At 37.7% G+C, this 18,986-nt stretch overlaps 1 protein-coding gene across 14 annotated transcripts in view; it reads right to left on the bottom strand.

Moving 5' to 3' along the window:
• The window catches only part of DDX4 (DEAD-box helicase 4), a 133,519-nt gene that overhangs the window by 12,744 nt on the left and 101,789 nt on the right, over positions 1–18,986 (bottom strand). For 11 of the 14 annotated variants that reach the window (XM_054555564.2, XM_054555563.2, XM_054555565.2 and 8 more), the window contains 8 exons: positions 18,005–18,052; positions 17,855–17,902; positions 17,474–17,616; positions 16,674–16,826; positions 15,344–15,498; positions 12,640–12,769; positions 10,754–10,920; positions 5,059–5,204 (listed from right to left, as the gene is read on the bottom strand). In XM_054555564.2, the coding sequence (XP_054411539.1) occupies positions 5,059–5,204; positions 10,754–10,920; positions 12,640–12,769; positions 15,344–15,498; positions 16,674–16,826; positions 17,474–17,616; positions 17,855–17,902; positions 18,005–18,052 (990 nt within the window). The remainder of the gene's footprint in view (positions 1–5,058; positions 5,205–10,753; positions 10,921–12,639; positions 12,770–15,343; positions 15,499–16,673; positions 16,827–17,473; positions 17,617–17,854; positions 17,903–18,004; positions 18,053–18,986) is intronic. The other 3 variants (XM_054555568.1, XM_054555569.1, XM_054555571.1) reach the window with 1 other exon arrangement.

The following is an 18,986-nucleotide window of genomic DNA, read 5'->3' as shown; positions in this document are numbered from 1 at the left end:
CAAAACCACAATGCGTTAGAATGGCGATCATTAAAAAGTCAGGAAACAACAGGCGCTGGAGAGGATGTGGAGAAATAGGAACACGTTTACACTGTTGGTGGGAATGTAAACTAGTTCAACCATTGTGGAAGACACTGTGGAGATTCCTCAAGGATCTAGAACTAGAAATACCATTTGACCCAGCCATCCCATTACTGGGTATATACCCAAAGGATTATAAATCATGCTGCTATAAAGACACATACACACGTATGTTTATTGCGGCACTATTCACAACAGCAAAGACTTGGAACCAACCCAAATGTCCATCAATGATAGACTGGATTAAGAAAATGTGACACATATACACCATGGAATACTATGCAGCCATAAAAATGATGAGTTCATGTCCTTTGTAGGGACATGGATGAAGGTGGAAACCATCATTCTCAGCAAACTATTGCAAGGACAAAAAACCAAACACTGCATGTTCTCACTCATAGGTGGGAATTGAACAATGAGAACACTTGGACACAGGAAGGGGAACATCACACACCTGGGCCTGTCGTGGGGTGGGGGGAGGGGGGAGGGATGGCATTAGGAGATATACCTAATGTAAATGACGAGTTAATGGGTGCAGCACATCAACATGGCACATGTATACATATGTAACAAACCTGCACGTTGTGCACATGTACCCTAGAACTTAAAGTATATAATAAAAAACGGGTTTACTGTAAAAAAAAAAAAAAAAAAAAAAGAAAATAAGCTTAATCAGATTTTTTGCCTAGTATTTTTTGAATGGCTTTATTACCTTTATTTTGCATGTCATAGAAAAAAATTTATCAGTAGCATTATTCTTATCATGAACCTTCCTCAGACCCTCGATATTTAACAATTACCGGTAACAAATTTACCATGATCATTAAATCTGTCATCTTCAGACAGCTTTTGTTTTCTTTAGATGCTTGCCCAAAGGCTGTGCTGTAAGCTATAGATCAGAGTCTATGTCCTAAAGGACAGACTCCAAGCCTTGTGAAGAACTATTAATACTTCAAAGAATAGAGTCTTGGGTAGAAGGTTCTAAAGTTGACTGCTTTGACAACTTTTAGACCCTATCACTGGACTTAGTGAGATTTCCAGGACTAGTCCTTCTAGAGACAGAATCATGCAAGCTGATCCCTAACATATACAATGAAATAAGAATTACATAAGGACTGAATGAGCTTATGGAGAAAATCTCTCTGTGGTCATTTGTTTGCAATACTGTTAATATTATTTTAATATTCTATTTTCTGGATATATGAAGAAGCCTTTTTTCCTCTTAAGCTAGCTGTCATCTACACATTTTAGTAGACTCTGCTTTTGTAAACTAAAATCAAACATTCTAAAATCATATCTGATCTCGCATCTCACTGACACCCCATCCCAACCCAAATTCAGATTTCTTAACTAAGTCTCCTTACTTTTTATGGTAGTTATCTGCAACAGTTAAATAAGAACCTGTCTGCCTCCTTTAACCAAGATATAAGTGGACAAGTTACCTGTGCAACTAACATCTCACCTGGATTTCATATTTGAAAACGGCATGGTAGGTAGGACCAGATACTTTTTTTTAAGCAACAAAGGTTGGCTTTCCTTATGGAACCAATGCCTAAGAAGACCTCCCATATAAGCTGACCTGGTGCTTGGCTTACATGGCCCAGCCTTGGAGATTTTAAGGAAGGTCATACACTTCCTGACAGGACAGGAACCACAGGAAATATGGGGGACCTTTAGTAGAGTGAGATTCACTCCAATTTATAGGTACTGCAGGTGAAACCTAGTAGAGAGAGTTTCTAAGACTTAGTTTCCTATCCCTTAGATAGCAAATAATAAAGGATTTTTAAAGTTCAATCTGATATTCCTTATGAAAACTTCCAGACAAAAGTTAATTTTGTGACTTTAGTAAGTCAATACCGTTCGGCAAACTGAAGGAGGCCTATTTATTGTTAATGAACAATCTTGCTGCACCCATGCCAATAAGCAAGCCAAACATAAGACCAAACTTCTTGTCATCAAGACTATCTCTGAGATTATTATGGTCATGAGGTAGATACAGGCTGTCAGAAAAAATTATGGAAGAATCTGAAGTAAGCAAAAAAGATTACTGTCCAGCACACTCTTTGTGCCTTCTATATTCTTTTTCATAACTGTTGCAATGGATATCAATGCCAATGATTCTCAGTAAAAATGCAAATAAAGTTTTCCCCTGAAATGTAATTGATTATTGCATTTGAATAATGACCAGTTTTACATCTCTCTCTAAATTAATTTTAGCATTCTTAATTGCCTAAACCAGGAGTGTCCAATCTTTTGGCTTCCTTGGGCCACATTAGAATTGTCTTGGGCCACACATGAAATACGGTAACACTACTGATAGCTGATAAGCTTTAAAAAAATGTTTTTTTTAATTGCAAAAAAACAAAACAAAACAAAAAAAATCTCATCATGTTTTAAGAAAGGTTACGAATTTGCGTTGAGCCACATTCAAAGCTATCCTGGGATGCATGTGGCCTGTGAGCTGTGGGTTGGACAAGCTTGGCCTAAATATACATGTATTTTTTAAATTCTCCTTTTGACTAGCTGTAACATCTTACTGGTTCCTTTGGTAACCAAAGAGCTCAGTAAACTCTTGGATCTCTGTTGACTTAAAATTAAAATTATGAAAAAGGCAGTCTGGCTATACTACTCTGAAATAAACCTATATATTTAAAGGCAAAAGGAAAAAAATAGCACAATTAAGTGAAAGAGTAGAAAAGGAGATAAATTATATGAACAAAATTTGTATAATTTGAGGATATACTGGATGGATATTACATGCAAGGTTAAAAAGGTATCAACTATGAACACTAAACCAAAAAAATATTTCACAGCTTAAATAATACAGAAGTATATCAATAGTGCTCATATATAATACATTGACCTTTTCTCAAGGGCAAACCAGCTCTTCTGAAAAACTCTCTCCTTTTGGATTACTTGCAAAATAAACTTTATCTCACAAGCTCATATATAAAAAAAATCTTGGCCGGGCACAGTGGCTCATGCCTGTAATCCCAGCCCTGTGGGAGGCCGAGGCGGGCAGATCACAAGGTCAGGAGATCAAGACCATCCTGGCCAACACGGTGAAACCCTGTCTCTACTAAAAATACAAAAAAATTAGCCAGGTGTGGTGGCATGTGCCTCCAGTCCCAGCTACTCGAGAGGCTGAGGCAGGAGAGTGGCATGAACCCGGGAGGCGGAGGTTGCAGTGAGCCGAGATTGTGCCACTGCACTCCAGCCTGGGTGACAGAGCAAGACTCCATCTCAAAAAAAAAAAAAAAAAAAATCTTAAGGTGACTATATTAGAAATATGTTCTAACTTCAGCAAAACCATATAGTGCTCATCTCTTCTGCATTAGCAGCATCAACTTATGGTGGACAAGTTATTTGACCTCCCTATATTTGTTTCTTCATCCCTAAAATGGGGATAATGACAAAATCTACTTCATAAGGTTGTTTTGGGAATTAAATGAACTAACACACGTGCAATAATTAGAACAGTATGTGGCCCATAGCTATTATTATTTTTATATGCTATTAGTGTATATTATGAAACATTTGATGAAGGCAACCAATAAAATTTCTCAAACTCAAGATGAGTATTTGGTTTTAAGGGCTTTTTAAGTCATCTTTCCATTTTTTTTTTTTTTGCTCATTATTGGAAAATAACTGATGAACCACCTTCGCATTTCTCCGTCTCAACACTGACATTCAAGCTGAAACACAAGTACTAAAATGGAGGGTGTGAATGGGGAAAGTGTAACATATAAGTAGACCTAGCCTGTGAGGTAATGAGAAGGTATTAAAATGAACATATTTAAAATTTTTGTTTCCAGTCTCAAAATAAGGCTAAACAACCAAACTAAAAAAACATGACTTCAAAAATAAAAATTGGGCCAGGAATGGTGGCTCACACCTGTAATCCCAGCACTTTGAGAGACCAATGTGAGTGGATCACTTGAGCCCAGGAGTTCAAGACCAGCCTGGGCAACATGGTAAAAACCCCATCTCTACAAAAACTAAAAAACTGGCTGGGCATGGTGGTGCACCCCTGTAGTCCCCGCTACTCAGGAGACTGACGTGGGAGAACTGCTTGAGCCTGGGAGCGTGAGGCTGCAGTGAGCCATGGTCATGCTACTGCACTCCAGCCTTGGCAATAAAGCAATGCCCTGTCTCAAAAAATTAAAAATAATAAAAAGTAAAATTGGGGTGAGTACAGTGGCTCATGGCTGTAACCTCAGCACTTTAGAAGGACAAGGTGGGAGGATCGAGGCCAACAGTTCAAGGCCAGCCTGGTCAACAGTGAGACCCCTATCTCTACAAAAAATAATAGAATTAGCTAGGCATGGTAGCGCATGCCTATACTCCTAGCTACTTGGGAAGCTGAGGTGGGAGGATCGCTTGAGGCCAGGAGTTTGAGGCTGCCGTAAGCTATGACTACACAATTATTTCAGGCTGAGCAACAAAGTGAGATCTTGTCTCTAAAAAAATAATAAAAATAAAAATTGATTGGGGGAGTAGAGGAGAAAAAAAATTTCCCACAGATATTGTGAAGGAAGAGAACTAGATCTTAAGCCCCTTTTAGCTAAAAAAATTATTCAAATCTATGAATTTGGGAGGCCTTAAGAAGCAAGAGCTAGGAACCAGAAACAGAAAAACAATCTGCTTTTGATGGAGTAATAGTGTGATGTAAATATGTGTCACTACTAAGCCTTTCTACTTTCCTAAAACAAAAAATAGATATACTTCTGGTGGAATAGTTAAAATGAAGTCTCAAATCCTTCCTATTTTCAAACTTAATGGTGGAGAAAGGACCGTCTTTGTATATAATTTACCCAGAAAACTGAATCATAAAATTTTTTATAAAAGAGCTTTAGAGGGAGAGAGACTTAAAACAAACTTATTAAAAGTCAGACCAAACAATTCTTTAGTGATTTTTTAAAATTATTCATTAAAAAAATCAAAATCATGACAAAAAAATGTATCAACATAAGATACCTATGTTTCGTAGAATTTCAACAAGCTTTTCTCTTTTTGAGAACTGGCCAACTTGGAGAACGGTCTGCTGAACATCTCTACATGCTCCACCCACTTGTCCAACAGCAACAAACAGATAATTTGACTTTAAAAACTCTGCAGCCAACCTTGAAAAACAAAAGATTATTCTTTAACTTATCCTCTTCTTCATCAGTATCCATAATATCCACTGAATTCCTGTAGGTGTTGTCTCAATATTAATCAGACAGCAGATTATAACAGCCATAAGATGGCTGGTTACTTATATCACCCAAGTACTATTTTGAAAGATCAGTATAAAATATTAGGATTTTGCAAAATACATAACTACTAGAGAAAAAGTTTGTCAAAGTATGAATATGGTAATTACAAGTGGATTTGCTATCCACGCAAAACTATATAAAATATGTGTATAACATTTAAAAAGAAGCACGAACTAAAAGAAATAAACTGCAATAAGCAGAAATTATTTTTTAGTAAAACCTGAAATGTAAGCCTAAGACACAAATTCTGTTCTCCACTCATTGCTTTTATGTATGCTATTATTAGTTGTTTTCTGAAAATATTACCTATTACTCTACTTCAAATGAAGGATTTCAAGCAAACCAGATCTTAGGTCAGTGCTCTCTCTGTCATGACACACATAGAAAGTAGTATTTGCATAGCACAATTGGGCAAAACAAGTGAGACGAGATGAAAGGCCCAGGGACATAGCGGAATCAGGATAGGTGTGCCTACCCCAAAGGTTAAGGGTATCAGTATCTTGACACACAGTTAACTCACTATCAGCATGCAACTGAGAAGTCTTGCTTTAGATCACATAGAAACATGGGGGAGTGGACAAAGTTGCTAATGAGAAAGATGAATTTTTAGGGATAAATGGGGAGGCCCAAATCTCTCTTCAATGCCTCTCCCTCCTATGTAGCAGTCCCTTATTTACCAGCTGACTCCTTCATGAAAATAGCTCAAATTCAGCATATCCACAATCTTAATAAATCACTGCTTCTTCTTTCTCCTTACTTGATCTCTTACCATAAAAGAAAAGCTTTTTTTATGCCTTCTTTTAGAGTCACTCTCTCACCCAGGCACAAATCTTGAAATCATCTGAAATTCTTCAGATGATTATCCATCACCCTTTTCATTCACGAAAACTACTGAGTGTTTTGTGTCATGTGTACAAGGTACTGGGAATACAAAGATGAACATGATGGTGTTAGCCTATGAGATCCTCACATCAAGTAGGAAAGATATATTTAAAAAAATTACAATTTAGTGTTAGAACTGTTAATGTTTACTGAATACTATGTTCCAAGAAATGTAAAGTGACCTAACAGTTTCTTTCACAAGATACACTGGCAGGAAATGGATGAAATGATGTCTATTTAGAAAAATCCTCAAGTTTGAGGCGGGGCACAGTGGCTCATGCCTATAATTCTAGCACTTTGGAAGGCCAAGGCGTGTGGATCACTAGAGCCCAGGAGTTTGAGACCATTCTGGCCAACATGGTGAAACCCCATCTCTACAAAAAATAAAAAATTAGCCAGGTGCGTATGCGCACGCCTGTAGTTCCAGCTACCCAGGAGGCTGAGGTGGGCCTAGGATCACTTGAGCCAGGGAGGTCAAGGTGGCAGTGAACCATGATTGTGCCTCTGAACTCCAGCCTGGGTGAGAAGAGTGAGACCTTGTCTCCAAAAAAAAGAAACAGAAGAAAAAAAAAAAAAGAAAAGTCTTCAAGTTTGAAGCTTGATCTAGGGAAGCAGTAGGCAAGAATGTGGAACACTAATGATTGTGGAAAGGCATTCTAAGCAGAAGGAAAGAAGAAACAAGCACAAATAATGAGGAAAGTAAAATTCAGCTTTCTCAGCCAAGAGGAAATAGCTCTAGTAGACTAGAAACACACGACTCCAGGTAAGAAAGTAGCAGGTGAGCCTGAGATTGTCATGTGTTAAAGAGTTTAAAAATCAGTCTATGAAGATGGAAAGATATGGGAAGGTTTATTTTAAATAAATGTCTAAAAGAATCAGACTTTATTTTGGCATTGCCACTAAGGCAGAAGTGACACTAGAAGCAGGGAGACAGGTTAAAAAGCCACTTCCAGTGAGCAAGGCAAAATTGGTAAGGACCTAAATTAAGGTGGGAAATAGAGAAGCTAACAGATATGAAATATTTTAGAGATTACTACTATAATGGTTAATATTTGGTGTCAACTTGATTATACTGAGGGATGCCTAGATGGCCAGTGAAACATTGTTTCTGGATGTGTCTCTGAGGGTGCTACCAGAGGAGACTGACATTTCAGTTGGCAGACTGGGAGAAGAAGGCCCACCCTCAATGTGGGTGGACACCATCCAGTTGGCTACCAGCATAGCTACAACAACGCAGGCAGAAGAAGGTGGGATAACTTTGCCTGCTGAGTCTTCTGGCTCTCTTTCTTCTTCCCATGCTGGATGCTTGCTTCTGCTCCTCCTGCCCTTGGTCATCATACTCCAGGTTCTTTGGACTTTGGACTCTGGGACTTGTACCAGCGGCTTCCTGGGAGAATCTACCAGCTTCCTTGGTTTTGAGGCTTTCAGACTTGGACTGAGCCACTACTGGCTTCTCTCTTCTCCAGCTTGCAGACAGCCTATCATGGGACTTCACTTTGTGATTGTGTGAGCCAATTTTCCCTAATAAACTTCCTTTTATATCTACATATATATTATTGGTTCTGTCCTTCTGGAGAACCGTAGCATCACTGCCACGTTGTACTGACACACGGTCTTACTCTGTTGCCCAGGCCAGAGTATAGGGGCACAATCATGGCTCACTGCAGCCTCAACTTCCTGGGCTCAAGAGATCCTCCCACTTTAGCCTCCTGAGTAGCTGGACCTACAGGTGTGTGTCACCACACCCAGCTAATTTTTAAAATTATTTTTGTAGAGACAGGGTCTCACTATGTTGCCCAGGCTGGGCCTGAACTTCCAGGCTCAAATGCTCCTCTCTCTTTAACCTCCCAAAGTGTTGGGATTATAGGCATGAGCTACCGCGCCTGGCCCAAGTTGAGTATTTTTAAAAGTGGAGTTAAAAGACTGTGAGAGAAGAATCACCACGATTCAAACAATTCTGGCTTCAAAAGATCATGATGCCAATAACCAGAATAAAGAAAACTGGAAAAAGGGAGTTGAAGAAAAATTACGTTCTATTTTGGCCATGAACGTGAGTTACTAGTCATTCATCTGAGAGAACAAACACCCCAAGAAGTTAAATTTAAAAGTCTGGGGCGGGTGCGGTGGCTCACACTTACAATCCCAGCACTTTGGGAGGCTGAGGCAGACGGATCACCTGAGGTCAGGAGTTCAAGACCAGCCTGACCAGCATGGAGAAACCCCATCTCTACTAAAAATACAAAATTAGCTGGGCATGGTGGTACATGCCTGTAATCCCAGCCACTCAGGAGGCTGAGGCAGGAGAATCGCTTGACTCCTGGAGGCGGAGGTTGCGGTGAGCCGAGATCGTGCCATTGTACGCTAGCCTGGGCAACAAGAGCGAAACTGTGTCTCAAGAAAAAAAAAAAAGTCTGGGGCTACAGAGAGAGATCAGGAATACAGGGAAGAAATTTGGGAGAGTTACAGGTATAAGTAGAAGCCAAGGGAACGGATATACCGTAACTCAGGGAATATGTACATTAAGAAAAGGACTTTGCACAGAATGATGGGCAACTGGTAACATTTAAGAACAGACAATGAAGCAACTGAGGAAGAGTCAGGAAGCAAAGAATGTAAACAACTCAAGGTCAGATAGGAGCTTATTTTGTTTAACATATATCCCCAGAGCTTATAATCAAATATGATTCACAAAAGATCCTCAACAAATATTACTGACTGACAATAGTACATGTTTGCCATTTTGGGTGGCCAACATGCAAATACTTTCCCATTTCAGGGTGAATCTAAAAAGAGTCAGGCTGCTAATTAGATAGTTACCAAAGCAAATGGTGGGAATGCAAATACCCCATCTCCAATTGAAAATACTATATAGGGCCAGGTGCGGTGGCTCATGCCTGTAATCCCAGCACTCTGGGAGGCTGAGGTGGGCAGATCACCTGAGGTCAGGAGTTCAAGACCAGCCTGGCCAACATGGTGAAACCCCGTCTCTACTAAAAATACAAAAAAAAAAAAAAAATTAACCAGGCATGGTGGCAGGCGCCTGTAACCCCAGCTACCTGGGAGGCTGAGGCAGGAGAATTGCTTGAACCCGGGAGATGGAGGTTGCAGTGAGCCGAGATCGCGCCATTGCACTCCAGCCTGGGGGACAAGAGCAAGAGCAAGACTTCATCTCAAAAAAAAAAAAAAGAAAGAAAATACTATTCAATTGTTAAGAAATGATTGTTTTATGTACCACCAAGAAAGAAAAATATCCTGCCAATTGACCTAATGCTGTCTTATGAGTTCTATTTTCCCCCAATAAAGAACTCTTCCTAACTTTACACAAAGATTTACCATATAAAAAATAAATCAATAGCCAGCACCACTATTCAAGGGCTTGGGAATGTTTGATATACTAGCACAGGATCCCATTCCCATGTAACATTCTATCAAACCAGGGGACCAACTTTAAAGCAAAAGAGGTGTTGGGACAGGCCCATAACCATAGGATTCACAGGTAATATATACTGCACCACTCAGAAGCTGCCAACCTGAGAGAACATTTGAACTGTCTGCAGAAAAAACAGTTCAAGGGCGAGTTTGGAGGCAACTCTTTATGAAGACAGGGCATTATCCAACACGACACGGTAATTCCTCAAATCAAATATCCCTATATGGTGCATGAGTCTGGGAATCCAGGAGAGCAAGCAATACTGGCCCACCTACCATCACTCTCAATGACCCACTTGGGAAATCTATGCTTCCCATTCCTTCTTGTCCTCCAACTTTATGTTCTACAGGTTTTGAGGTCTTGGTTCCCAAAGAGAACACAGTTCCACTAGAGAAAATAGCAAGAGTCCTGCTGAATTACAGATGGTTCCCAACTTACAACAGGGTTAACATCCCAATAAACCTATTGTAAGTCCAAAATATCTTAAGTCAAAAATGTAATTAATACCTATGATAAACCATTATAAAGTCAAAAAATCATAAAATCTTATGTTGAACCATAGGACCATCTGTATAAGCTTCTGCTGTTGCCTGGGCACTTCTGGCTCCTTGAGACATGGGGCTGGCAGGAAAAAGAGTCACCATTCCAGTAGGGATGTGTCACCCTAATCTCTGAATTCACTAGACCACGTGGTATATAACATGATCCTCAAATATCTGCCAATAATTGGTATATGAATTTTCTACCAAAGCCTCAGTTCTCCCAAATCCTATAGATTTAGGTTTGAAAAGAAGGCATAATAATAAAAATAACTTAATTTAGTAAGCACTTATTAAACCCTAGCTGGATTCTATGCAACAACAACAACACACACACACACACACACACACACTTTTTAAATAAAATGTAATGTTAACACAAAGCCAGGAATAAAGGTAAGAAACAATGGAAAATGTGGTAAACGTTTTAGAAATACATCTACTTTTTAAACTACCTATATTAAAATCTTAAAGACAAATCTCTAAAAATAGGATATTCACAGTGCTTCCACTTTGATAAAAGTATGTATATAATCAAATTATTTTTAAGAAAAAAACTTAACCTTTGAATTTCCTCTGGAAAAGTTGCACTGAACATTAGGGTTTGGCGCTGTTCCTTTGATGGCATTCCTGGGCAAGAAATTAACTTCTTCATTTCTGGACCAAAACCCATATCCAACATGCGATCAGCTTCATCCAAAACTAAGTATTTGATCTGTTTGAGACCAATCTTTAAGGATATTTTCAAAGGTAAAACAGAAAATGCATATTAGTTTATATTAAACTATTCTCTACAATTCCAACTGTTAAAATACTGTTAAGAACAAAGACTAGAAATCAGTGTATAAAATGAGAATTGTTATGCTTAGATAATATTACTGTATATTTCAGTTCAATTTTCTGTTATAAAGCATTTTTAAAATTAAGTCTAAAAGAAACCAAATGTCTAGATCAACACTGTGCAATAAAACTTTCTGCAATTACTTAAAAGTTCTATTAACTGCACTTTTTTTTTTTTTTTTTTTTTTGAGATGGAGTCTTGCTCTGTTGCCCAGGCTAGAGTGCAGTGGCACAAGCTCAGCTCACTGCAACCTCTGCCTCCTGGGTTCAAGTGATTCTCCTGCCTCAGCCTCCCAAGTAGCTGGGGCTACAGGCATATGCCACCATGCCCGGCTAATTTTTTTTTTTTTTTTTTTTGTATTTTTAGTAGAGACGGGGTTTCACCGTGTTAACCAGGATGGTCTCTATCTCCTGACCTTGTGATATGCCTGCCTTGGCTTCCCAAAGTGCTGGGATTATAGGCGTGAGCCACTGCACCAGGCTTATCTGCACTGTTTAACATGTTAGTCATTAGCCAAAGGTAGCTAGCTATTAAGCACTTGAAATGTGGCTACTGTGACTTGGAACTGAATTTTTTATTTTATCATTCTTAAATTTAAATTGTTACATGTGGCTAGTGGTTACTGTATTGGACAATACAGATCTAGATTATAGTATTTGATAAAGTTAGACTCTAATGTAAGGAAGAAAATATCCTAACAGCATGACATATTCAAATATCTTCTAACTGGTAAAATTTTTTCTAACCTCTTTAAATCCTTAGTAAAGTCTCCATTCTCTAATCACTCGGGAACAATCAGGAACCTCTTACCTTTGCATGAACATCTTTTACTATAAACAGAAGAACACACTTGCAAAGTGATTTTGGTACCACTATGAAGATGTTTAGCAAGAAAGTAAGGTAGATATCTCTGGGTCCTTTTACTAAGTATACTAAGAAAGGTGTGTTTATGCAGAAATAACATTTTTTTGACTAACCCAGAGGGATGAAAAAGACCCTTAACTCAGAAGGACCCTTTAAAGAGTTTTTAAAAAGCAAATCTGGTTCATTAAGGTGAACTGAAAGTACTGATTTAGAGATGTAAAAATATAGTATATGAATTCCTAAATAAGTACATGGCCCTAAAATCTTTTTAAAGATTTAGAAAATTAACAATCCTGGTTAATATCATTCCCATGTTACACAGGAGACAGAATTATTTATGCCACAAAGGGTTTCTTACAGGAGAAAAACTATTTCGCCAAGACATGTATGAAACCAGATAAAAAGTTATTAACCACATTTTTCTCCCAGCGTAGTGGGACATAGAATATGGATTCTGGAATCAGACCCAGATTGTAACATTAGGTCTATACTTACTAGAACTAACTCAGTGATTTTTAAAATAAATTACATAATCTCATTGAGTTCGTTTTCCCAAGTATAAATTAGAAAACACTATTCCCTGCGATTATCTTGAGAATATATAAGAATGCATTCAAAGAATGTGACGGAGGCTAACACATAAATAGTGCTCTAGTAAATACATGTCTTTACCTCATTCTTTCCTTTTCCCATACCAAACAAAAAGTATCAATCTCACAACTTCATTATTCCTATAAGGCGTACCTTTTCTTTGCCTATGATATCCATCAGTCTTCCAGGAGTAGCACATAATATATTACAGCCTTGTACTATTTGTCGAATTGAATGCCCCAGCTGGGTTCCCCCATATATAACAACAGCTCTTACACAAGTCCTATTAACAAGAAAACTAAATGTTATTTTCTAGTTACTTAAAAATTAGGCATCTGTTTCTAACAAGATATAAAACAAAATCCAAAAAGAAAAAAAACAAACATTCAACTATCTAAAAAAAATATTAAATTCTGGCTGGGTGCAGTGGCTCACGCCTGTAATCCCAGCACTTTGGGAGGCCAAGGCGGGCAAATCACCTGAGGTCAGGAGTTTGAGACCAGCCTGGCCAACATGGTAAAATCCAGTCTCTACTAAAAATGCAAAAAATTGGCCAGGCATGGTAGCACGCGCCTATAATCCCAGCTACTCAGGTGGCTGAGGCAGGAGAATCGCCTGAACCCAGGAGGCAGAGGTTGCAGTGAGCCAAGATCCCGCCACTCTACTCCAGCCTGGGCAACACAGCGAGTCTCCATCTAAAAAAAAAAAAAAAAAAAAAAAATGTGATATTTTACTTGATTTTTTTTTTTAATTACAATACTTTTGGGGGAACAGGTGGTATTTCATTACATGGATAAGTTATTTAGTGGTGATTTCTGAGATCTTTTACTTGATTTAAAAGCCTGAAAGCAACATGGTACATGAGGATTAGCAAGATAGAAACACTGAAATAAGCAATCTACATGTTTTTCCAAAAGATCTATCAGGTTTGATATTAAAGTGATTTCAAGCATGGAAAAAAATAAAATCACCTGTGGTGGTTTTAACATACATATACAAATTCTTCAATATATTCCTTCCTTCAAATATGGATTCTACCTTCCCACTTCAGTGTGGGCAAGGCTGGCCTCATGAGTGTGCAACCTGTCCAGTCACAGAGTCCCAAGTTCAGAAGAATCCTGTGTTTCACTTAATGCTCTGTTGTCGTTGCCTTGACATTTGTAATAATTTTACAACAAAGGACCCTGCACTTTTAATTTTGCACTAGTTCCAATAAATTATAATATAGCCACTCCTGAGTGGGGTCAAACTTAGTGACTTGCTTCTTACAAAGAGAATGTGGCAGAAGGACAATGTGTGACTTCTGGGACTATTTCATAAAAGCTATTACAGCCTCCTCTTTGTTCTTACTGATCACTCAATCTAGGGGAAGCCAGTGCCATTTAATCATGCATCCCTATGGAGAGATCCAGTGAAGCCCTCAGATGACTGGCTTGACATCTTGTCTGGCTGACAGTCTTGTCTGGTTGACAATAAAACCAGGATTGGTTTACAATCTCATAAGAAACTCTTAACTCAGAAGGACTCAGCTAAGCCAAGCTGTTCCCCAATTCCTAAGCCCCCAAAATGGTGAGACAGTAAATGTTTATTGTTGAAAGCAACTATGTTTTAAGGGAGTTTGTTAGGCAGCAATAACTAAATGTTGGCAAAGGGTATACTGAAATTGGACTCCTGATACACTGCAGGCACAAATATACATTAATTGCAAGCTTTAAAATAAGTTCCTGCTCTTTAACATTAAAATTGATAAAACTCTATTCTAAGAAAATACTTACAATAGAAAACTTTTTTTTTTTTTTTAAGTCAAGGTCTCACTGTCATCTAGGCTGGAGTGCAGTGGCGCAATCACAGCTCACTGCAGCCTCCACCTCCCAGGCTCAGGTAATCTCTCAGGCTCCCGAGTAGCTGGGACTACAAGGGTGCACCACTACACCTAGCTAGTTTTTGTTATTTTTTGTAGAGATGGGTTTTCACCATGTTTTCCAGGCTGGTCTTGAACTCCTGGGCTCAAGCCGTCTGCCCATCTTGGCCTCCCAAAGTGCTAGGATTACAGGTGTAAGACATCATATCCGGCCAAAACAGAAAAACTATGTAGCAAGATGTACATTGCAATTTTGTTTACAATAGCCCCACGTTAGAAAGAACCTAAATACCTCAGAATAGAGAAATAAAATGTATACACATGGGCAATTTAAAAGTCATTAAAAATCAGTTTTTATTACGCAATACGCATTTTCTGTGTTATAAAGTTTTATGTAAAATAATAGGAAATTATTAGAATACCCTGAGTTCATTTTTAAATATACATTAAAAACTACCAAGAAATAATACCAGTATGTTCACTATTTTCTACTTCTAGTATTATCTGTTTTTTAAATTAAAATTTTACTTTTTTAGAGACAGGGTCTCGCTCTGAGTGTGGTGGTGCAATCACAGTTCACTGCAGCCTCAAACTCCTGGACTCAAACAATCCTCCTGCCTCAACCTCCTAAGCTCCTAGGACAACAGGTGTGCATCACCACGTGCTGGCTAGTTATTTTATTTTTTGTAGAGATGGGGTCTCACCATGTTACCCTGGCTGGTCTCGAACTCCTGGCCTCAAGCAGTCTGCCTGCCTGGGCCTCACAAAGCATTGGGATTATAGTCATGAGCCACCAAGTCCAACCTATTAACCTAATTTTTAATAAGCGTGTTTCTTTTTAAAAATAAAAAGGATTCCATAAACAAGATAATAAAAAAATACTTTAAGTAATGCTAAAAATTACATGAGTGCATTATTACTGAGTTCTTCCAAAAGTGAGGGGAAAAAATCTCTAAAGAAAAGACTATTTTGTGAGTAGCATTCTGATGTACTTACCCAAAAGAAAATTTTCTGGCTTCCAAATAAATCTGGTTGACCAATTCTCGAGTTGGTGCTACAATAATACACTCTGGTTCCTGCAACTCTTTAAAACGACTGGCAGTTATTCCATCACGCATCATATGAGCCAAAATTGGTAGGAGAAAAGCCGCCTAGAAGTTAAGTTGCTTAGTTTACAAACTTATAGCACAACACTTTTATCCCTATGGAAAGCTAATCCTCATGTCCTTATAGCCTTTAGACTCTACTTCCATCTTACTGGTAAATTTAAGATGAGAAATGAAAACAACTTTCATTTCAAGGTGTTCTTAACATTTAGGTCTTTATGCTCTTATTATACAATATAAAATTTGGTAAAATTAATGTACCCTATCAAATTTTTTCAGTGTATTTTTAAAAGCATACCCAGGAATTCTAAACAGATCAACAACATTAGCATATTTATAGAGGAATGTAATAGATGTAATTGCTGCAAATCATTACAGTGAACAATTACTCTAAGTTAGTCCTTTTGAGGTCATAAAATTATCATTCAGAATGGATGACAAAAGTGGCCCACAGTAAAAACTTAGAAATCATCATCTGTATTACTGAACACATTACCCTTATTGAAGTTACATCTGGCAACAGAAATTTTGTGCTACAGTTTTCTCATTTAAGCAAATAAGATACTTGCTAAAACCCACCTCCAAAACCATGTTTAACACTCTCATCAGCTGCTATACAATACCTATTTTTCCCTACAATTCTACTATGAAGGCTGATTAAGACTAAAATGGTATAACCTCATGGACTCTATGATCATAGAAATAAGAGTCTCATCTCATGGAGTCGTAATTAACACACAAATCTCCCAGATTAGTCCTAAAACCAACTGGTTTCATCAGACTTCTTTTATAATTAGCATAACCTAAGGTCACTGAATACTAAGGAATCATGCACAATGCGTGTAACTGTTTCTCATTCTTTATCTTTTGACTTCAAGAGTGTACCAGCTATAATACAGAAATTGCTTTCTCCCTCTCTCACTGTTTTATAATCTCTGCTTTGACTTTCAGTCACTTTAAGATACCACCATGTTTCAGAAAGAGCTGCACACAGAAAAGATTAAAAATCTATGGACAGCAACACTACCCTAGAAATAGTTCAGAATTCTTTCTTCAGAAGTACACAAATCCTAATAAAAATCAGAAGCAAAACCATCAATACTTATGACAGGTAACTGAAACCATCTACAAACCTTCTACTCAAAAGAAGAAACCAAGTTACTAAGGAAGAACCAAAGCTCAAAAAACCTAACAGTTTGGACATGTGGGGAAAGACTTACAGTCTTCCCAGACCCTGTTTGAGCACAAGCCATCAAATCTCGTCCTGCAAGTATGATAGGAATACTGTATTTTTGCACAGGAGTAAGCTTAGTATAACCAGCTTTAGCAATGTTGTTATTCAGTGTCTGACAGAGATTAGCTTCTTCAAAAGTCTGAAAATTTAAAAAAAAGCAGTGATTACATTCTATATATCATATGCAGATCATTTATAAGCATATTTCATTCAAGCTACTTTCCAAGTTCTGTTAATTCTACTTTATATACTAAAGTGACTTTAGTAACATGCCTCCACTCAGAAGTAAATATTCAAAGCCTGTATATTATAATATGATTTGACAGAATCAGGAAGTATTCTCCACAAATGGTGGTTTTAAAAACATTTTTCCTGCCCCCTTAAAACCTATGAGATATGAAGAATTCTGCTCAGTAATGGCTTGTTCTAAGTATAATTATCAATAGGAGACAGAGGGCTCCCCCTCTCAGAAAAATCACTGCCCTAAGACACACTTTCTCACAATCTTGGGGAAACATCTTGAATCACTAGGAAAAGTATTTTTTTAAATAAGTTTAAATAAAATTCTCATCCTGGTATGGGGAGTGGGGATGAAATCTATTACTCTGTTTTGACATAGCAATTAATTCTATTGTAGATGGTAAGATATCATTCTAAACTTCCAACCTAAGACCTTATATACGAAAGGTGAAATCTGTGTGTTGATATCAGCTTTACAAACTATATAATGTATTTTAAAAGCAAAGTTTGCTACATAGCTAATACAGAAACAATTAATACACTGACCAGAATTGCTGGTGGTGCATCATGTCCAGACACTTCCACAAGAATAGTGTCGTATTTGTCAAAGTTTATGCCTGTCTGATAATGTGCAAAGATGGAGTCCTCATCCTCAGGTGGAGGAGGGGGTATGTAGGTCACTTTTGGTCCTTGGAATTTAAATTAAAAACATAATGTACGTTACAGAGACTAAAATAAAATATAAGAGAAAATAGACAAAAATAGACAAGATCAAATTTTAAATACTATGGAACTTCCCATTGCTTACCTTTAAAGTTTTCACTGTTCAAATTTTTTAAAGATAACTTTGTTTTTAAGTAAAATAGTTAAGCATTTTTATTAAAACACAACATAACTTCTATGTGAGTCACACAAATGTTAATATACCTTGAGTATCACTACTTTCTCCTCCTTCTGCTTCTGACTTCCAAGAATCTTGAAGAGGATCAAATAAAAAAGAGATACATGTTTTTTAAAATTGAAGGGTAAAAGAACTCCCACTACAAAAATCAAACACCTTGTTTAAGGAAAACTTACTCTTTCCAGAGTCTGTTATTACTTCTTCATTTAAACCTTTGTAACCACCTATTAAAGAAATTCGTAAGTGATAATCGGTCAAGATGCAAGGCTGTGCACATCTTTATTTTTGTTGCTTGTCTTCAAAGAGAACAAGTTCTAAAAAACTTTAAATTCCCTTCTTACAAATACTTGAAACAATTAAATAGAATCTTGTATATTTTTAGTTTCTGTAGTATTCAAGATGATTTTACGTAGATGAGACTATTATATATTACTACATTTTGTTTAAACTGTTATATTTCTTTCCTAATCAGCAAAGGAATGTATTTTCTAAAAGAACCTGTGTTGAGGGGATGTTCCCAAGACCATTCCCAGTTCAATAATTGCTAGGAAGACTCACCAGACTCGGAATATAGTCATACTCATGGTTATGATTTATTAGTGAAAAAATAGGGAGTACTATCAGCAGAAGAAAAGGCACATAGGCAAAACCCAGAGAAAACCAGGCACAAGTTTCCAAGTGTCTTCTACTGCAGTCACACAGGATGTGCTTAGTTCTCCCAGCAATGAGCTGTGACAACACACGTAAACTCTACCAGAGAAGAGTATTAGAGACTCAGAAGCTCATTAGAGACTCAGTACCCAGGGTTTTTATTAGGGGCTAATAATGTACTCACCTTCTGCCTGGCACATACCAAATTCCAGACTCCCAGAAGGAAAGCAAATATTCAGCAAAAATCACAATGCACAAATGGTTTACGCACAATGAGTCGCTCTTACCAATTAGGATGGTGGGAACCCGTCCCAAATCCAAGTTTTCAGATGCTAGCTGTGATGGTTAATTTGTGGTGTCAATTTGACCAGATTAAGGGATACCCAGGTAGCTGATAAACCATTATTTTTGGGTATGTCTGTGAAGGTGTTTTAGAAGAGACTGGCATTTGTATCAGTGGACAGAGTAAGAAGATGGACCCTCATCCAATGTGGGCAGGCACCATCC

Source organism: Pongo abelii, chromosome 4, assembly GCF_028885655.2.
Source record: "Pongo abelii isolate AG06213 chromosome 4, NHGRI_mPonAbe1-v2.0_pri, whole genome shotgun sequence".
In the NCBI taxonomy this organism is placed as follows: domain Eukaryota; kingdom Metazoa; phylum Chordata; class Mammalia; order Primates; family Hominidae; genus Pongo; species Pongo abelii.
Note: the sequence above shows the minus strand (reverse complement) of the source record. Positions and strands in the feature narration are given on the sequence as shown.